Source organism: Argopecten irradians, chromosome 13 (genome assembly GCF_041381155.1).
Source record: "Argopecten irradians isolate NY chromosome 13, Ai_NY, whole genome shotgun sequence".
Classification (NCBI taxonomy): Eukaryota; Metazoa; Mollusca; class Bivalvia; order Pectinida; family Pectinidae; genus Argopecten; species Argopecten irradians.
Window position 1 is genome coordinate 14,261,631 of NC_091146.1, and position 21,642 is coordinate 14,283,272.

Consider the following 21,642-nt stretch of genomic DNA (forward strand, 5'->3'; position numbering starts at 1 on the left):
ATACTGACCAATCACAGGCCTGCAAATGCTTACAGAGAGCGATGCCCTACTTCAAAGCAACAAAGTCAACCACAGTGTGCCCTTATAATTCTTTTCGTGTACATCAAAGGACCAAATTATCTGTGTCGACTCTGTTGCCTCCAGTTCTACTATGAAATACTCCAGAGGTGGATAAAACGTCAGTGATAGTAACCTCGAAGTATCTTGGTTATCACAAGAACACGAGAACCACACGGGTTTGACGTTCTGAAAATTATAGTAGAATTGTATTTACATATGAAAATACCTTCATATTTACCATGAATGCACTGTTAGTATAGTATAGATGGAGGTATGTTTATGATTATGATATATTTATCGATAGAACGTCAAACTCTTGTGCGAGAACAGACACTGACGCATTGCAAGACATTGGTGATACGTCGTGTAATACGTTCTTCACATAGGGATTGGATTTCGTTTTTATGTTAACCATGCGTGTATGGAGCAATTCCTCTAAGAATATATTCTATGGGGCGCGTTAGCGCCCCATATTGAATATATTCTTAGAGGAATTGCTCCATACATGCATGGTTAACATAAAAACGAAATCCAATCCCTATATTTACACTCACACGACTTTTTATTTATATTTTATGCAATAAAATCGTCATTTGAAAGTGACGTAATTATTAAATAAAAGTCGATCAAAAGTGGGAGGAGCTTACTCAATTGAACAGCGAATGATGACGCTTCACGTAAGGTAGAATTATTCAGCCGCGACGACAAAAAAGTTCAATATTTTAGTGTAAAATAAACATGACAAACAAAATAAATGTCAGAGATAACTTTATTTAATCAGATCAGAACTTTAAATATATATTCAATTTTGCTAAAAGTTAATATATAGCGTAATAACATAAAGAATTTGTACACGGCCACATGTGTGAACTCGGTGACCGTGCTGCGAGGCGAAGCTGACGCACGCTTACACACTTGAGTTTGCCCAAGTTGTCAAAACACCGATTTTCAAGTAGCTCAATGTGTTTGAGATGTCGTCTGACTTGACGATATTACATCCTTGGGAGCCATGTGATTATATAATCTACGCTTAGATCCATATCGCCATCGATAGATGAAACAAATTCACTTGTGTTCGATGGATACCTACAATGTATTTGTGGTGACGCGTAACTGTCAACACGTGGATTATTAGCGGTGCATGTTTTATAATACACATGATTAAATTCTCAAAGAACAAAGACAAGAGGATATGTTTATAACTGGCCTCTATCAGAGGGTCTCACGCCCGTCCACCCCAAAGGCTCGATCGTAGGACGAACATAGGCACAGAGGTAATGTTTACATTTGACACCCATCAATTTTAACAAAAATGAAAGCACGTCGCCCCGGTCGGGATATTTTTCCGTTTCTTTATACAATTGTTGATTTAAAAATTGTTTGAATCATATATAAATATAAAACATGTATATATTGTTTACATTTTTCCAAAATTCTATGAAAAACAACAATATACACGTAATGTTGCGTCAAAATGTAAACAAAGCCATGTGTTTCTTTAAAAAAAGTAGTCCTTTTACGTTGCACAGAACATTTTCATACGCAAGTTCAAAGTTCAATGTTACCATGCAGTTATGGTAAACAAAATCGGCTAGTATTAGCGTATAGTGACCAAGCCTAGCAAGTGTAAATATAGTTAAATATTTACATTTTCACTGCAGTCCCACTATGGCAGACCATTAGAGCCCCCACAAGCGCACACTAATCGGATGCAAACCCAACTTAACCCAAGTCCTCGGAAACAGATAATATATTTGATTATATTTCAAATAATTTAGTCCGGACATCACCTAACTTACACTGGATCGATTGTTGGCCAGCTTTTGAGGAGCTTCAAATTACTGTGTGTTCATAGATGATCGTTTGGTCTGACATGATGTTTGTTGTGGTGATTGAGGTGACTTATTAGTAATGGACGGCCGATAATGAGGTCGGTTTGTTTGTGAAGGTGCATCCTCGATACTCCACCCCTGGACTATCTCATAGTAAAACTGGAAGCAACAAAACAGAACAGGTACCTAGTCCTTTGATGTACATCAAAAGAGGCGTATAACGGCACACTGTGGTTGACTGTGTGGCTTTGAAGTTGGGCGTCGGCTATAACGACAGTGATAATAACCCCTGGAGTATTGAGGAGGACTCCAGGGGAGGCTATAACAACAATGATAAAAACCCCTGGAGTATTGAGGAGGAGTCCAGGGGAGGCTATAACGACAGTGATAATAACCCCTGGAGTATTGAGGAGGAGTCTAGGGGAGGATATAACAACAGTGATAATAACCCCTGGTGTATTGAGGAGGAGTCCAGGGGAGGATATAACGACAGTGATAGTAACCCCTGGAGTATTGAGGAGGAGTCCAGGGGAGGATATAACAACAGTGATAATAACCCCTGGAGTATTGAGGAGGAGTCCAGGGGAGGCTATAACGACAGTGATAGTAACCCCTGGAGTATTGAGGAGGAGTCCAGGGGAGGCTATAACGACAGTGATAATAACCCCTGGAGTATTGAGGAGGAGTCCAGGGGAGGATATAACGACAGTGATAATAACCCCTGGAGTTTTGAGGAGGAGTCTAGGGGAGGATATAACAACAGTGATAATAACCCCTGGAGTATTGAGGAGGAGTCCAGGGGAGGATATAACGACAGTGATAATAACCCCTGGAGTATTGAGGAGGAGTCCAGGGGAGGCTATAACGACAGTGATAATAACCCCTGGAGTATTGAGGAGGAGTCTAGGGGAGGCTATAACGACAGTGATAATAACCCCTGGAGTATTGAGGAGGAGTCTAGGGGAGGATATAACAACAGTGATAATAACCCCTGGGTATTGAGGAGGAGTCCAGGGGAGGATATAACACAGTGATAACCTGAGGCAGTGATAATAACCCCTGGGTATTGAGGAGGAGTCTAGGGGAGGATATAACAACAGTGATAATAACCCCTGGAGTATTGAGGAGGAGTCCAGGGGAGGATATAACGACAGTGATAGTAACCCCTGGAGTATTGAGGAGGAGTCCAGGGGAGGCTATAACGACAGTGATAGTAACCCCTGGAGTATTGAGGAGGAGTCCAGGGGAGGCTATAACGACAGTGATAATAACCCCTGGAGTATTGAGGAGGAGAGTCCAGGGGAGGATATAACGACAGTGATAATAACCCCTGGAGTTTTGAGGAGGAGTCTAGGGGAGGATATAACAACAGTGATAATAACCCCTGGAGTATTGAGGAGGAGTCATGAGTAGGCTATAACGACAGTGATAATAACCCCTGGATTATTGAGGATGAGATAGGGGAGGATATAACGACAGTGATAATAACCCCTGCAATTTTACAACCATAATATCCCGCCATTTCGAAATAAATTCGAAGAAATCTACGGCTGAAAGTCAATTTTCATGAAAAATTACGTGATATTTTCAACAAAAATTCCGTTGTTTACATCTTTTATAGTAAAATCAGTCAAGTTTGTGAAAAAATGTTAAAATTTTAGCGAGGAAATAGATATTTTGTTGACGCCGTGACGTCGCGAGGATTTATTGCATGGGTGTAGCTGTAAAGATGTAAAATATCTTTACAGCCCCCACCCCAGCCCCTTTAATACATTACAATGATTTCTATTTACAGTCTACCTCTATCGGTGACAAATAAGAGTTGTTAGTGCTATTGCGACAGAAATGTAAACAAAAATAACATAATTTAGAGAAATTCATAACTACCGTAATGATGCACAAAATATTATTATGAATGCTTAGTCATTAAAGTTCCTAAAACAAATTATTAATAGTACACTCTTGATATTTAAGCAACCCTTGTGGAGTCTACGCGCGTGCTATACAGTCATGCATAATAACGGCACGTAGGGAAATGTAAACAAACCATTAGCTAAAAACCTAGGTCAAGGCAACATGTGGGACGGGTTATGGAAGTCTATACATCGAAAACTCAAAATTACTCGAAAGTGAAATATGTTATATGCATATTTACATATGCTCCGTTTTGTCGTTTTTATTTGATTAGAAACTTAACTATAGACTGGAATGAAAATACATATATAAAAAAATCTGTATTGAATTATATTAAATTTCTACGCCTGCACCGAAGTTAGGGGGTGGAGAGTTAATCGAATCTGCTTATCTGTCTGTCCATAGAAAGAAATATCCAAACAACTCTCCCTTCACTATTGCATCAATTTCAAACAATGTTGCCCCCCCCCCCCCCCCCCTTCCGAAAATTTAAAAACGATAGTCAATTTCATTTCTGTTGCTATGGTAACTAGGTTACACGTGTTTTGTAAATTGACTTATGACTCGTATTATTATTATTGAATCAAATTTGTTTCATGTTATCTATTTCTAAAAATTCACATATCACATGCTTCAATAAAAGCATGTAGTCAATAAAAACATATCCTTAATACACATCCTAACACACCGTTCTATAATAATACCCCTGAATTAAATAGGTTCCAATATAAATAAATCAATTTTGCCACCAGGTTTCGTTGAAATCCTTTTAGTAGTTTAGGAGTACTCGTTGTGCCTATGGACGGACAACCTGAATCCGGTATATAACCCCATCTCCTAACTTCGTAATCCTTCGTAAACCTGCCTATATTTTTTCCCCTGATATATAGACAAAAAGCCTAATATTATAAATCGTTTCGACAGTAGATAAAGGGAATTACCATTCATTAGTATGTCGACATGTACTGTTGTAGTGTTGACAACCGTACCAAACAAGCGTGGCTATCAGTATTTCCAGATTATACTTTACATCGTGGAAGAAACCATGCATGGTCAGCACCTTTGATTATAAGCTGTGTTTTGGCGACGGTTAAGAAAGACAAATGTGACGAGCCACTTGGTTTTTTTTCGGACCCAAGCCAATAGACAGCTTATATTTTGACCATGTATAATTTTCCCGCTATATTTACACACATATTTAAACTGAACGATACCGAGATTATTTAAGTATGTCCGTCTTTCTAATAATGTTTCGACTCGGACGTAAGTCGCCATATTGCCGCACGTGCTGAAATTTTTAAGTACGTGTACAACTGTTTTTCCGTCAGTCAAAAACACAGCAAAAATATTTCTGGTACACTTTTAGGTGTATTCAGACAATTACAATGTCGGTCTAGGAAAAATTACATACTCAGTTTTGCCATCGGTAATTGGCAATAAATTAGCGAATATGCCAGTTTTAGTTTTTGAAAGGAATACATATATATGTCAAACTTATGGATAAGGATCACGAGATAAAGAAAAAATAATCAAATTCAAAATAAATACATATTTTGTTTTCGTACTTATAAATCCATATTTTATTTTCGTACTGTATTTATATTTTGTTTTCGTATTTATAAACCCATTAATGCATATTTCATTTTCAAACTGTATTTATGTTTTGTTTTCGTACTTATAAATCCATAAAAATCTATAAATACATATTTTGTTTTCGTAATTATAAATTCATAGCTACACATTTTGTTTTCGTACTTATAAATCCACAAATACATACATGTTTGTTTTCGTACTCATAAATCTATAAACACATGTTTTGTTTTGGTGCATATAAATCCATAAATACGTATTTTGTTTTCGTACTTATAAATCCATACATATACACTTTATTTTCGTACTTATAAATCCATACATAAATACATATTTGGTTTCGTACTGATCAATCCATAAATACACATTTTGTTTTCGTACTTATACTGCTGTGCCCAGCTTCCGTACCAAAATTTGTTTACTCCGTCGGCTGGCCGCATGTTTAACAAATCTGGAGTGTGTAACTTTAGCATTCATACAAAGCGGAGTGATGGATAATGACCAAAAGGTAACGTATCGTGTTTTCTATACTTTAGATAGGAACTTTCTGCATCCTTTTTTAAAGTATGTATAAATAAGAATATAATTTTTGCATCGAGCAAGCAAAACCTTACGCTTACACGACAACAAGATAACTGTTTGCATCAAAACAGGTGCTGTAGTCTGCTGACATAGATTGTAGTAGTTTAGGGCTTTAAGGTCCTTATCGAACAACGTCTAGTTCGAAGATGGAAATGTGTAAATATTCACTTTAAATTTGCATCCTCGATACTCCAGGGGTTTCAATCTCTCACGATCTCTACACCCCCGGACTATATCATATATAGTAAAATTGGAGGTAACAAAACGAGCAATTTAATCGCTTGATTTACATCGAAAGAGCCGTATAATGGTACACTGTGGTTGACTGTGTGGCTTTGATGTTGGTGTCGCTCTCTCTGTAGTGTCTTGAAATCTTTGCAGGATTTTGATTGGTTCAGCTTTTTTCCTCTGAGCTGCCTCCAATTTTACAATGAGATAGCCCAGGTGTGTAAATAGCTAAAAAATAGTTAAAGATAATCGCTAAAGACAAAAAATAAAGACATTAACTAAAGACAATAGCTGAAGACAACAACTTAAGACAATAGTTAAAGACGATACTTAAAAACAATTGTTAAAGACGACAGTTAAAGAAAATAGCTAAAGACAATTAATAAAGACGATAGTTAAAGACAATAACTTAAGACAATAGTTAAAGACGATGGAGTAAGACAATAGCTAAAGACACTTACCTTCATATAGAATATTGGGCTTAAACAAGACAAACGTCGGACGCAAGATCTTTTGACAACAAATATGAATGATTTGTGCTCTTTTTTACCCCTTAATTCGTCAAATTTTAAACCGGTTTTCTAGACTTGGGATTATTTTCTTTTAATTTCAATATTCAAGTACATTTTAGAAAAAAACCTTTGATGGTTATGTATCAATACAGCTATAGTTGTCATGGTAACCACCCTTAACATGAATTCTTTACGAAAATATGAGGACTAGTATGGCCATGTTTGTTTTTCTTCTAGAAACCGTAGAGCGCAGCCATGAATAAACATTTTATCCTAATATTTTACTAGCACTAGTAAACGAAGAGACTATATATTCTCAGTAATACACTCTATTGTTTCGTTTATAAAATTCTATCAAAATTAGACAAAAACTGTTTAACATAATAATCTAAATGTTTATCAATGTTCTCGTTGGAAGATGATAAACAACGCAATGACAGACCAGGTTCATTTCAACATTGGTGGGACTAAGTTTTCAACAACATGGTCAACTCTTCAAAAAGTCCCTAATTCTAGACTAGCTCGTCTGCAGGACGATGCCAAGGATACACAACAAGAACAAAGGGAGTTTTTCTTTGATAGAAATCCTACTGTATTTGGCTGCGTCCTCGACTTCTACCGCACTGGTGTTCTGCACTTACCGGAAACAGTTTGTGGACGTCAGATCCGGGAGGAACTAGGATTCTGGGAAATATCTGTTGGGCTCGTTTCCAGCTGTTGTTGGCGGGTTTTATACAAAGATGACAGCGTCGATAAGACAATGGCGTTTTTAGATGCTGAGCTTCCAGTTTACCCTAACGGTATGCAGCCGATTTACAAAGGTGAGAGAATGTCTTCAACCATCTGGAGCCTACTGGAGCACCCTTCATCCTCACTGGTGGCTAAGGTAGGCACGTCTAGGTATAACGTGACGCTAACCGAATTTATACACTTTTTGAAGATAATCATTTAAAATGTTTAACGCGTGCTTGAAACCAGATTTTTCTTTTTAAAATTTCACAAATACAGTATGTAGATGCCTTCAGTTTTTATTTCATGATTTGTTTACTTGTCAGTAGTGCATATATTTATGAAGAGAGCGTTGAAGCATGTCCGGTCCACCCCTGTGTTTCAGCAGGTTTGATTTCCAAAAATGTTACACCTCCTAAATTTGAATTTACGATAAATGTCTAGACATGATAAAATGTTTTAATTAATATAAGAAAAGTTCAAACCTTTTTTTAGTTTATTTAAGTCATATAAAAATATCCCATTCAGCAACTGTTTTCCTTGTTTTGAAACATGTGGTGTTTTAGGGCTGCCGCACGACGTCCTTTCCCAGATTTTTTCCACAATTTCATTATTTTCAATTTGGGTAGCGTACCATTTTAGGTAGCTCACGTTAAATCTATCACTTTCTGTGTGTACAAATTGTCATAGGAATAATCCCATTTATAAATCATAATTTCTATATAATGCTTATTGACATTAGTCCTTTGATATTTTTTTCATTTACAGTAATGCATATTATTTATGAATACTTAACATATTCTCTACTTCTCTTACGCAGATCTTTGTGGAAACAGTCGTTGTGGCCATTTTTAACTGTTCTACTTAATCTGTTCTGTGTCTATAATAACAAAAATATGCATTTACTTATACTCAATCTGATTAAACTACAGATCCATAAACACTACGTTCAATAGAGGATCTGACAACATCCCATAAGGGGTCATGTTCGGATGACCTTTTTACCACGTGTACTTCAGATTAAATGCATTTTCTACACATTGATATCTCCATTTCGTCCCAGTATGTATATATAATTTTAGCTTGTTGTGCTCGAATATATACACGAAAATAATTCTGACAGCTTTTTTCAAACCACAGGGGGCTAACTCAATGAAAATGGATGTTGTCATTTTTTTTGTATTTGGTGGATGGATTGATGAATATATATGACAGTCATATCTCGTTTCTTCTAAAAAAATCACATGACTGTCAGATATATTCATCAGATACCACCAAAAAAAATGTATGACAACATCCATTTTCATTGAGTTAGCCCCCTGTGTCAAACTATTTCGTCTCAAGTCAAGATTTTGGCACCAGTAATTTGATTGGCCATTTCCAAAGGTCACCAGAACGTGACCCCTAATGGGATGTTGTCAGATCCTTTTATCGACGTGGTGATAAATAAGGATCTGTATTTTAATCAGCTTCACTTATGCTCTCTGTTTGTGTTTTAACAGGGGTACATACTGTTCTACTTCATCTGTGTCGTGGTATCATTGATACCGGATATCATAGATATCGGATTCCTTCACATCCTCAACCTGGTCAACATGGTCTTCCTGCTGGACTTCCTTATCCGCTTCGTCATCTCCCCCAATAAAGTTCGCTTCATCTGCAGCATCATCAACATCCTTGATGCCGTAGCTCTGGTGTCATGCGTCTTTATCCTCATTGTCAAAATTGTGGAACTGTTGATTGCAGATCTTAATATGTCCACCCATGCACTCGTAATGCTTCAAATGTTAAAGTATGTCCGGTTCTACCGGGTGATGAAAGCTAGCCGCGGTCTCACTCTTCTCCTTCTGGCGATGTTCAAGAGTAAACGGGCGATAATGTTGTATTTGGCTATAATGCTGGTGAATTGTACCTTTTTCGGTATACTTACTATGTGGTTTGAGAGCGCTGAAGAATACAATTATTTCATGGATGTGCCAACGTCCCTCTACTGGGCCCTCATCACCATGACAACTATTGGTTATGGAGATATTTGCCCAGTAACTGTTGCTGGTAAAATGATTGCCGTACTTTGTGGAATAAGTGGGTTGGTCATACTAGCACTACCCATTTCAGCTATTTATAGAACATTTAGCACGCTCTACGCGCGGAACCGTGACCGAGAGCGACACGCGATTGACCTTCAGTATCAGCCAACTTTGGTTCCAGTTAACCATACACTGTAACATGTAGAATTATAGTATTGTGTTACGAGCATCCTCGATACTCAAGGGGTTACTATCCCAAATTCATATCCACACCTGGACTATATCATAGTAAAACCGAAGAAAGTTCACGTGAAAAAAATGACCATTCACAGGCCTGATGAGCCTTCCTTTGAAGATCACAGAGAGCGAGGACCAACTCCAATGTCACTCGGTCAACCGCAGTGTAACGTTTTTCGGTTTACAAAGGACTTAATTACCTGTTTCTTCTGTTGCCTTCAGTTTTGCTTTGGTATATTCCAGGGGGATATAACGAGTGAAAGTAATCCCTGGAGTGTCGAGGATGGGTTGCGAGCAGTCAGAACAAACAACGATTATTATGATGAGCTGTGGAAAAAATAGCAGATATTTCAGAAATAATATAACTGCATGCAGTGTGCAAAAAACAATCAACAACAACAGTAGTTTAGATGGGCCCATACGTCTTTGTTTTCATTAATATCTTCAATCAGCTATATTTCTATCTATATTTTTATTGATACTACCATTTGAGAAATGATTAACAACAGCCTTGTATTCTTGCGTTAATGGAAAATCTCGATCGTTTTATAGTGTTGCTTCACTGAAGCATTCCACAAAAGATACCGACTAGCACACCCCACCCAGTCACATTACGTATACCGACAACGGGCAAATCTGTCGTATAGAACAACAAAAGATACCGAATAGCACACCCCACCCAGTCACATTATACCGACATTGGGCATATCTGTCGTATAGAACAACAAAAGATACCGACTAGCACACCTCACCCAGTCACATTATACCGACAACGGCCATATCTGTCGTATAGAACAACAAAAGATACCGAATAGCACACCCCACCCAGTCACATTATACCGACAACGGCCATATCTGTCGTATAGAACAACAAAAGATACCGAATAGCACACCCCACCCAGTCACATTATACCGAGAGCGGCCATATCTGTCGTATAGAACAACAAAGTAACGCACTTACCATGGCAATCTAGTGTGTTATAGTATTCTTATGGTGGTGGATATCATAATAGATTATCAGCAATATTCAGGGGGTTATTATCACTGTCGATATATCCACCCCTGGACCATTCTTGATACCACATGGGCTACCATCACTGTCGATATATCCACCCCTGGACCATCCTCGATACCCCATGGGCTACCATCACTGTCGATATATCCACCCCCGGACCATCTTCGATACTTCATGGGCTACTATCACTGTAGATGTATCCATCACTTAGTCATCCCTAAATCTGTATAAAACTATGAACACCATAATCACTAGCCCATTTGCTACAGATTCATTGTATTACTAAAAGGGACAAATCAGTCTAAGTGTACATTAAAACTGGCTCATATATCGGAATCAAACAAATTCTAGTGGAAATTAGATTAGTTGGTTTTACTGTGATATGCCAGAAAAGCCTACAGTAGTCAAATGTATCTGAAATGTTCAATCGCAATTACACAAAATCATGTGTACCGAACCCTGACCCATGCCTGTGTAGTAAAGAATTTTTTTGTCTAGAACAACTCAAATCGCTCTTACAGTTGTGTTAATATTATTAGAAACATGTTTTTTGTCTAAAAACTATTTCATCAACTCCTCAGTGGTTATGTATTGCAATTGTTTAACGTGCGTGACTTTGACTCGGGTATGGGTACAGCGTCTATGTTGTACCCGCTTAATCGTATTGATCAACGATTTGGAATTTCAATGGTATTAATCAAAATATGTTGTGAAAGTCAATAGCTCTTATCATATGTTTCATAAGGAATGTAGAACAATACATATTTTGCTTCGTGGTTATGTAACGAATTAGCCTCACTGAATTGTCCCTTTAATATATAAGTTCATATTAACATCCTTCAAGTTCTTTTCTTATATTCACTACTACATATTAACATTAGTACAACTATTTCTTTATATTCACTAGTACATATTAACATTCATACAATTTTTTTATATTCATTAGTACATATTAACATTCATACATTTTTTTATATTCACTAGTACATATTAACATTCATACAATTTTTTTTATATTCATTAGTACATATTAACATTAGTACAACTATTTTTTTATATTCACTAGTACATATTAACATTCATACAATTTTTTTTATATTCATTAGTACATATTAACATTCATACATTTTTTTATATTCACTAGTACATATTAACATTCATACATTTTTTTATATTCACTAGTACATATTAACATTCATACATTTTTTTTATATTCACTAGTACATATTAACATTCGTACATTTTTTTTATATTCACTAGTACATATTAACATTCATACATTTTTTTTATTCACTAGTACATATTAACATTCATACAATTTTTTTTTTATATTCACTAGTACATATTAACATTCATAAATATACTTTTTACATTCACTGGTTCATATTAACATTCATACAAATACGTTTGTATACTCACTAATACATAATTACATTCAAACAAATACTTTTTATATTCACTAGTACATATTAACATTAATACAAATACTTCTTTATATTCACTCGTACATATTAACATTCATACAAATACTTTTTATATTCACTAATACATTTCAACATTCAAACAAATACTTTTTATATTCACTAGTACAAATTAACATTAATACAAATATTTTTTTATATTCACTAGTACATATTAACATTCACACAAATACTTTTTTTATATTCATTTTATGCTGTATCTATATTTACATTTCTTATTTATTGTTAGAATAAAATAATGATTAAAGTATACAATGAAGTATCGAGTATCGTCATTTTTTCATATTAGTCGCTAACGAGAAGAGGTTAATTTATATTATATGAAGGTGAATAACGTTCATCTTTAGTCGAATATTATTAATTTAACTATCTACATGGTTTACTTTCCGTTCAGAACAACAGGGGGGACTCTGAGCAATGGGACAAACTGCGTCCGAACAATGGGGCAAAGTCTGCGTTTGAACAATGGGGCAAGCTCTGCGTACAAACAATAGGGCAAACTCTGCGTCCGAACAATAGCGCAAACTCTGCGTCCGAATAAAGGGACAAACTCTGTGTTTGGGCAATAGGATCAAACACTGCGTCCGATCAAAGGGGCAAACTTCGTATCCGAATCATTGGGAAAACTCTGCGTTCGAACAATGAGGCAAACTCTGCGTCCGAAGTATGGGACAAACTTTGCGTTTGGGCACAATGGGACAAACTTTGCGTCCGAACAATGGGGTAAACTCTGCGTCCGAACTATTAGACAAACTTTGCGTTTGGGCAATGGGGCAAACACTGCGTCCGAACAATGAGGCAAACTCTGCGTTAATAATAATGGAAACTCGGTTTATCGAATTTCCTGAAATGCTCGATCGTCTTCGTGTCATCTTTGCGTATAAAGTGTATTTGTCATTTTCAACATATTCGTGAAGTTCTTTTACTGACTTTAGCTGTATCCATATACAATGTCTGCGTAACCATTGAATTCGCGAGAGAGCTATCTCACTTAACAAAAAATAAATTAACAAAGAAAATAAAGATTTTGCAGTATTTGACAATCCGTCCATTTCAAGATTACATGGCAACACTTACCTTCCATAACGATGATAACATGTTTATTATATATAAAGCGTAGCTGCCAGTTGTGTTGCTGCTGTCTGTGCAGTATGTAGGTCAGATTTGTTATTTGCCTGGTGCCTTCTATGCTACGCGAGCTACAGCCCTGTGTAGTCTACCATGGATACTGCCGCTACCAGTTCAGAGGTACTGTAATTAACTGTTAGGGGTCTAGGATTTATAGTGGAAATAATATAATCTAAAAATAGATATATATCGTGAATGATATTTATATCTAAAATTTAAAGTGAACGAACTTATTAATCCCACGAAAGGACACACATTGTATACTGTAGTGTGAAACAGGCATGATATGTCAGTGCTAGTTATCATATGACGCAAACTGCATTACACAGTAATTCATACATATGTCATATGCTAGTCGGAATTTTGCTGTAGTTCACTCGCCTGTCTGTCTAATCATGGAGCTGAGACCCATGTTAAAGATGCTCCACTGCCGATAGACTCATCATTTAAACAAAAATAACTAATGTTTAATCGTGTATATATGTGTCTAATTAACATATACAAATGCATGTAGTTTGTTTTGTTTTTTTCGAGACGTAATTAATCATTTTTAATATTTTATATTAATAATAATAAGAAGCATAAAGTAACCGAAAAAAACTAATTCGTCTGCTCCTGTTTTTGATAGAGAAAATATACCATCCGTCTGTGATGGAGCATCTTTACGACGACAGAGTGACAGAAAAATTCAGGCTTTTGCTGTACGGTATGCTAATCATACAAAACATTTAGAACGTTTTATAAACAATAAGTGATATCATTGTATAAATCATATGCTTTAGCGTACTGTATAATTGAACATCCTATTTATATATCAGTGAGATCACGCAGTTGATCATGAATAAGAAGCAAACAAACACTAATAAATCTTCAATCTACATATGTATTCCACTACGATTCGCTCCAACAAATATTGGAGCGCATATCGTAGAACTACAAATCGAATGACTCAAAATCGCGAAATTATCTCTCCGGTAAATATACGATAGACCTGAAAACGCGAAATAGTCGATACTCCTGAAAACGCGAAACTAAATTTGCGGTAAATACTCGAAAACGCGAAAGCATCTCTCCGGTAAATAGTCAATAGGCATGAAAACGCGAAATTAACTCTCCGGTAAATACTCGATAGACTTGAAAACGCGAAATTAACTCTCCGGTAAATACTCGATAGACTTGAAAACGCGAAATTAACTCTCTGGTAAATATTAGATAGGCTTGAAAACGCGAAAATATCTCTCCGTTAAAATGCGAAAATCACTCTCCGGTAAATACTCGATACACCTGAAAACGCGAAAATAAATTTGTGTACATCATTCCGAACTTGGCTTTGTCTTTGATGTTCATTACTCGAAATCAAATGTAATAGATTGATACATCATAACTGTTGAAGGTTATAACCACAATGACAGATCAGGCGCATTTCAACATTGGTGGAACTAGATTCTCGACCACCTGGTCTACGCTCCTGAAAATGCCCAACTCCAGACTTGGTCGGCTGTATGACGGTGTCAAGGGTACGGAACGGGAGCACGTGGAGTTTTTCTTTGATAGAAACCCTGCTGTATTTGGCTGCATCCTTGATTTCTACCGCACTGGTGTTCTGCACTTACCGGAAACAGTTTGTGGACGTCAGATCCGGGAGGAACTAGGATTCTGGGAAATATCAGCTGGCCTCGTTTCCAGTTGCTGTTGGCGGGTTTTATACAAAGGTGACAGCGTTAACAAGACCATGACATTTCTGGACACAGAGCTACCAGTCTTTCCTAACGGTATGCAATTAATTCATAAAGGTGGTAAGACTTCTGAGACCATCTGGAACCTACTGGAACACCCTTCATCATCCCTGATGGCCAAGGTTAGTGTTTTTGACACTTTATCAAACAAACAAATAATGGCCGGTTAACTTGATGCTGAAGTAAGATAATCATAATACATGTTTTAATGTCCAATACTAAGGTCTACTACCTTTCCAAAACGGCTTTTGATTTTTGAAATGGGAATGTAAATCAAGATCAATTGATATTTTTTGTAAATGATTGACTTACTGTTAATACTACACTTATCAAAAAATTAATTAATTAAATGTTGTTTCATAACGCGGGTCGTGTTATGTTTCCCGACGTCGTCCTAATTACCGCGTGTATTGATTACATATGGAATCTTGCATTTTTCTTACATTTTCTGATGTTGTTGTTTTTACGAAAATTTTATTTTTTTGTTTTGGAATGGTAGCTGGCCTTTCAAGGTCCACTACCTTTGCGAAACAAAAATTGAAAGTTTAGAACATCAACCAAATGCAGGATACCCAGCGTAAACTATGTCAACAGTGAAGATTGATATCGCTGTTTTGCCGCCTGGCGCAGTGATAATCAAGCGACGCGCGGTAATTAGGACGAAGGCGGGAACATTTTACATTCCCATTTTAAAAATTAAAAGCCGTTTCGGAAAGGTAGTGGCCCTATAATATCTCCTTGATTTTCTATCAAACATAACCCACCTAGCCATTTCCTTTAAAGTAACTCTCGGTAGTTCACCATTCCTATAAAAATCTACAAATTATTGGACTTCAAACATGAGTGGTCGCGTACTTATGCTCAAATACATTTAGCGTTATCTATTTATCTTTTGTGTTTTTTAAGTTGTATACTTAGATGTAATGAGATTCCCATTAATTTCAGACTTGTCCGCTTTTTGCAAACTTGCTATTAATGCACAGGTAAAAGAAAACAAAAACAATGCGCAAAATACACATCTTTAAGCAATATAAAACTACACCTTACATTTAAACTAATAAAATAAAATGACTCACAACAACTTTTTTTCTGTTGACAGGGGTACATACTGTTCTACTTTGTCTGTGTAGTTCTATCGGTAATCCCAGACCTGATGGGCGTTGGAATCTTACATGTCATCAACATGGTCAATATGGTATTCCTTGTGGATGTTTTAATGCGCTTCATCGTGTCACCAAATAAAATCCGCTTCATCTTCAGCATCATCAACATCCTGGACGTGATAGCATTACTGGCATGCGCAGTGACCCTGGTAGTTAGTCTTGTCCATGTGATATTTGGAATAACATTACCATCAATCATAATCCAGGTGTTCGGCGTGTTTCAGATGTTAAAATGCGTCCGCTTCTTTCGAGTCTTGAAGGTCAATCGCGCTCTTTCTATACTCCAACTCGCGGTTTTCAAGAGTAAAAGAGCCCTCTTGATGTATGTTTCCATCATGATGGTCAACTGTGTTTTCTGTGCCATTATTTTTCACTGGTTTGAAACTTCAGGCGAAAACGGACAGAACGTTAGTATTTCCGAGTCTATATATTGGGCGCTGATTTCCATGACGACCATTGGATACGGCGATATATACCCAGTTACTGCCGGTGGCAGGGTGATGGGTGTTTTGTGTGGGATCAGTGGTCTTGTTTTACTGACAATACCGATATCAGCGATATATCATAACTATAAAACACTTAATTATCATAACAATGACCGAGAAAATCACGCGATCGACCTTGACAGATATCGAGAGACACCAAAAGTCTTTGATAAATGAAATTGTTCTTAGTGATGATGGCATGTGCATAATATCATTACAGGATGATAGGGTTAAAGTGAATAGTCGGGCAAAGAAAACCAGTCTAAATGCGTTCATTGGCCTTCCAAAAGTTCTCACATATTAATACGACGGTCAAGTTCTGCTTAGTTTCCCAGTTCTGACCATTAAAGTAAAGAAAAGTTGAAAGCATTGAAAGCGAGGCTGTGTGGAAATGTAACCACGGACATAGTGAGCCGGGAGGACGTTTTAGAATTCCCATACTTTAAATTAATTTCTTCGTACGCAGACAGATTTTGACGAGAGATTTTATTTTTTCATTTCATAAGAAATTATATTGGATACATTCACACCATTTTTACCGACTTGCCATCCTTGCCCGACTGTTCGCTTTAAATGTGCTAAATATTCACATAACTTCCTTTGGTGTCATTGGTCTTCGATAAGGGTATATGTCATGGTTTCCCTTACATCTATTGATATTGCTTTTGTTTTTCACGTTCTTCCGGGTCCTCTATATCATACGAGTTACTATCACTGTCGTTAAATCCTCCCTGGACATTTCTCTATACACTAGGGGTTACTATCACTGACGTTAACATTTATCCCTGGACTATCTCATAGTAAAACTGAAGGCAATTCTGTTAAGGAAAAAAACCCCTTAACAATTCCAGACCAGCAGAAACTTCCATTGAAGATTATTGATAGAGCGACGCTCAAATTCAAAGCAAAACGGTCAACCGAATGTACCGTTATACAATTCCTTTGATGTACATCAAAGCATCAATAGTGTTGCCTCCAGTTTTACCATGAAATAATCCAGGGGTGGATATATGGTCAGTAATAGTAACCGTATAGTATCAAGGATACCCTATGCTATAGCAAAACTGAAGGTATTTCAGGAGAAAACAACCTGATCACATGCCTATACAAAAACAGCCTTTAACGATTACAAAGAACGACGTTCAAGTTCAGTCATAGTGTACTGTTATTCGATGTATACATCAAAGGAAAAACAAACTGTCGCACAGAACCTTTAGTTTTGCTATGCAATAGTTCAGGGGTGGATACAACGACGCGGACAATGAGAGTATCCCTTAGAATATCGAGGATGGTTCTTGCATAACATATAACAGAATATTAAATAAAGTAATTATCTGTCTCTCCCGTGCTGTTTTTGATCATTATTTAATTGGAGTTAGATCGAGATTTATTTACCAGAGGATAATAATGACAAACTACCACTTATGGCATACTCGATACTTCAGGGGTTCCGATCACTTGCGATCTCTTCACCCTTGGACTATCTCAGAGTAAAACTGGAGGCAACAGAACACAACATGTAATTTAGTCTTTTGATGTACGTCAAAAGAGTCGTATAACGGTACACTGTGGTAGACTGGCTTTGAAGTAGGGCGTCGCTCTATCTGTAGTCTTCAAAGGAAACGTTTTGCTGGCATGTGATTGGTTCAGATATCACGTCCTTGATATTGTAGGGTTTACTATCGCTGTTGTTAAATCGACATCCATGATACTCCAGGGGTTACTTTCACTGTCATTATATCCACATCCGTGATATTGTATGGGATACTATCGCTGTTGTTAAATCGACATCCATGATACTCCAGGGAGTACTATCACTGTCATTATATCCACATCCGTCCTATTGTATGGGATACTATCGCTGTTGTTAAATCCACATCCATGATACTCCAGGGGTTACTATCACTGTCATTATCTCAACATCTGTGATGTTCCAGGGGTTACCACCACTGTCTACCATTGATGATACTCCAGCGCCAGTTAGTCACTAGGTACCTACATTCTTTACTTTGTTTCTCACATTTTGTCAAATTAGTTTCATGGTTCCCCATATTTGTTACATTCTAATCATCCAGAGGTTACATTACCAATGTTATATCCATCCCTGGTCTATCTCATAGTAAAACTGAAGGCAGACAAGGCATTTCAGAAAATTCTGAACCAATCACAAGCCTGCAAAGATTTTCCTTTGAAGAATACAAAGAAAGTGACGCCCAACTTCAAAGCCACACACTCAAAAACTGTGACAGTTGAGATTTTAGATTGGGAAACACATAGTAATCACAAGGTTCCATGTCAGGTAAATAAGAAGGGTGGAGGGATGGTCACTTTTTCTGACTCTAAAAACTCGGTCACATGGCGTGACTTATGAACAGGGGATATTATCATGCAAAAGACGGAAGTACTTGAGTCCTGTAATAGGAAGACAGACAACTCCTCTTGAAGCAAGCCTTCATCTTTTTCAAAACATTTTTTTTGTAGAATGTTGCTGTGACCGTTCTGCCTTTTGGTACACGTATCATTTGCATAATTGGGCCATTGTTATTGAAGAATATTACATTACCTACAAAAATTTCTTGATTATACGTTTGTCGTTTGACATAACTTAAATGTCTTGCATTTTTTGTTAGAACATTTCCATTTTGGTTCAAAATAGAACACCCTATGTCTCATCATCAGTAACTAAATTGTAGAATGGTTTTTCTTTTTTTTTTTTTTTTTCCTTTTAGCATTTGCGACTTGGGATCTCTTGTTTATCTGCTAACAAATGTGGTATCCATTTATAAATATTTATCTTCGAAGTTTTAGCTTTTTTAGCCCACCATCATCAGATGGTGGGCTATTCAAATCGCCCTGCGTCGGTGGTCCGTCGTCCGTCGTCCGTCCGTAAACAATGCTTGTTATCACTATTTCTTAAAAACTGCTGCAGGGATTTTGTTCAAACTTCACATGGAGGGTCCCCTTGGTCCATATTTGTGCCATACAAATTTTGAGGCTGATCGGAAAAACAAGATGGCCGCCAGGCAGCCATCTTTGATTTTGGCAGTTGAAGTTTGTTATCGATATTTCTTGAGAACTACTGAAGGGATTTTGTTCAAACTTCACATGGATGTTACCCTTGGTCCCTAGTTGTGCCATACAGATTTTGAGGCTGATCGGAAAAACAAGATGGCCGCCAGGCAGCCATCTTTGATTTTGGCAGTTGAAGTTTGTTATCGATATTTCTTGAGAACTGCAGTAGGGATTTTGTTCAAACTTCACATGGAGGTTACCCTTGGTCCCAAGTTGTGCCATACAGATTTTGAGGCTGATCGGAAAAACAAGATGGCCGCCAGACAGCCATCTTTGGTTTTGGCAGTTGAAGTTTGTTATCGATATTTTTTGAGAACTACAGAAAGGATTTTGTTCAAACTTCACATGGAGGTTACCCTTGGTCCCTATTTGTGCCATACAGATTTTGAGGCTGATCGGAAAAACAAGATGGCCGCCAGGCAGCCATCTTTGATTTTGGCAGTTGAAGTTTGTTATCGATATTTCTTGAGAACTACTGAAGGGATTTTGTTCAAACTTCACATGGAGGTTACCCTTGGTCCCTAGTTGTGCCATACAGATTTTGAGGCTGATCGAAAAAACAAGATGGCCGCCAGGCAGCCATCTTTGATTTTGGCAGTTGAAGTTTGTTATCGATATTTCTTGAGAACTACTGAAGGAATTTTGTTCAAACTTCACATGGAGGTTACCCTTGGTCCCTAGCTGTGCCATACAGATTTTGAGGCTGATAGGAAAAACAAGATGGCCGCCAGGCAGCCATCTTTGATTTTGGCAGTTAAGGTTTGATATCCCCATTTCTCATAAAGTGCTGAAGGGATCTTTCTCAAATTTAATATGTAGGTTCCCCTAGGGCCCTTGTTGTGCATATTGCATTTTTGGACCAAACGGTGAACAAGATGGCCGCCAGGCCGCCATCTTGGATTTTGATAGTTAAAGTTTGTTATGGCTATTTCTCAGATTGTACTGAAGGGATCTGTCTCAAATTTCATATGTAGGTTCCCCTAGGGACCTAGTTGTGTATATTGCATTTTGGGACCGATCGGTTAACAAGATGGCCGCCAGGCAGCCATCTTGGATTTTGTTATTCAAAGTTTGTTATCGCTATTTCTCAGAAAGTACTGAAGGGATCTGTCTCAAAATTCATATGTAGGTTCCCCTAGGGCCCTAGTTGTGCATATTGTGATTTGGGACCGATTGGTCAACAAAATTGCTGCCAGGCAGCCATCTTGGATTTTTATATTCAAAGTTTGTTATCGCTATTTCTCAGAAAGTATTGAATGGATCTTTCTCAAATTTCACATGTAGGTTCCCCTAGGGCCCTAGTTGTGCATATTGTGATTTGGGACCGATTGATCAACAAGATGGCCGCCAAGGAGTCATCTTGGATTTTGATAGTTGAAGTTTGTTACCGCTATTTCTCAAAAGGTACTGAAGCGATCTGTCTCAAATTTTATATGTAGTATGTTTGAAAAAGTTTAAAAAGTAGAGAAAAGATCTATCTTTCCTTTGTCAGATATAGATCATTCTTTGGTGGGCGCCAAGATCCCTCTGAGATCTCGTCTTTAAAATATCATGAACTATTGTACAGTTTTACTATGAGGGGTGAATATAATATCAGTGATAGTAACCTCTGGAGTAGCGAGGATGCCCTATGGTATAATATCGTACTTTTAGACACTTTTGGCTGTAGTACAACTGTACATACTCCTATATATTCAACTGATACAAAGTGGTTCAGAGTAACAATTTCAAATTCTGTTGATTCTGGATTCACTTTCTCCTTTCACAAGGATAATTCAACACTTTTAATAATTATATACAAATTTATTTACATATGATAGAAAATACATACAGAACATTCAAAAATATTTA

At 37.1% G+C, this 21,642-nt stretch overlaps 2 protein-coding genes across 2 annotated transcripts; both read left to right on the forward strand.

Moving 5' to 3' along the window:
• The first annotated feature begins 5,787 nt into the window (after positions 1–5,787).
• On the forward strand, positions 5,788–11,994 carry LOC138305498 (potassium voltage-gated channel protein Shaw-like). Its single transcript, XM_069245752.1, has 3 exons — positions 5,788–5,904; positions 7,137–7,604; positions 8,950–11,994. The coding sequence occupies exons 1-3, from the start codon at positions 5,887–5,889 to the stop codon at positions 9,670–9,672; spliced, it is 1,209 nt and encodes a 402-aa protein (XP_069101853.1). The 5' UTR covers positions 5,788–5,886; the 3' UTR covers positions 9,673–11,994.
• Positions 11,995–12,465: 471 nt separating this feature from the next.
• LOC138305497 (potassium voltage-gated channel protein Shaw-like) lies at positions 12,466–18,063 on the forward strand. The gene is made up of 3 exons (XM_069245750.1): positions 12,466–13,455; positions 14,729–15,193; positions 16,171–18,063. Exons 1-3 carry the CDS (start codon positions 13,429–13,431, stop codon positions 16,894–16,896), a joined length of 1,218 nt encoding a protein of 405 aa, XP_069101851.1. The 5' UTR covers positions 12,466–13,428; the 3' UTR covers positions 16,897–18,063.
• The last annotated feature ends 3,579 nt before the right edge of the window (positions 18,064–21,642 follow it).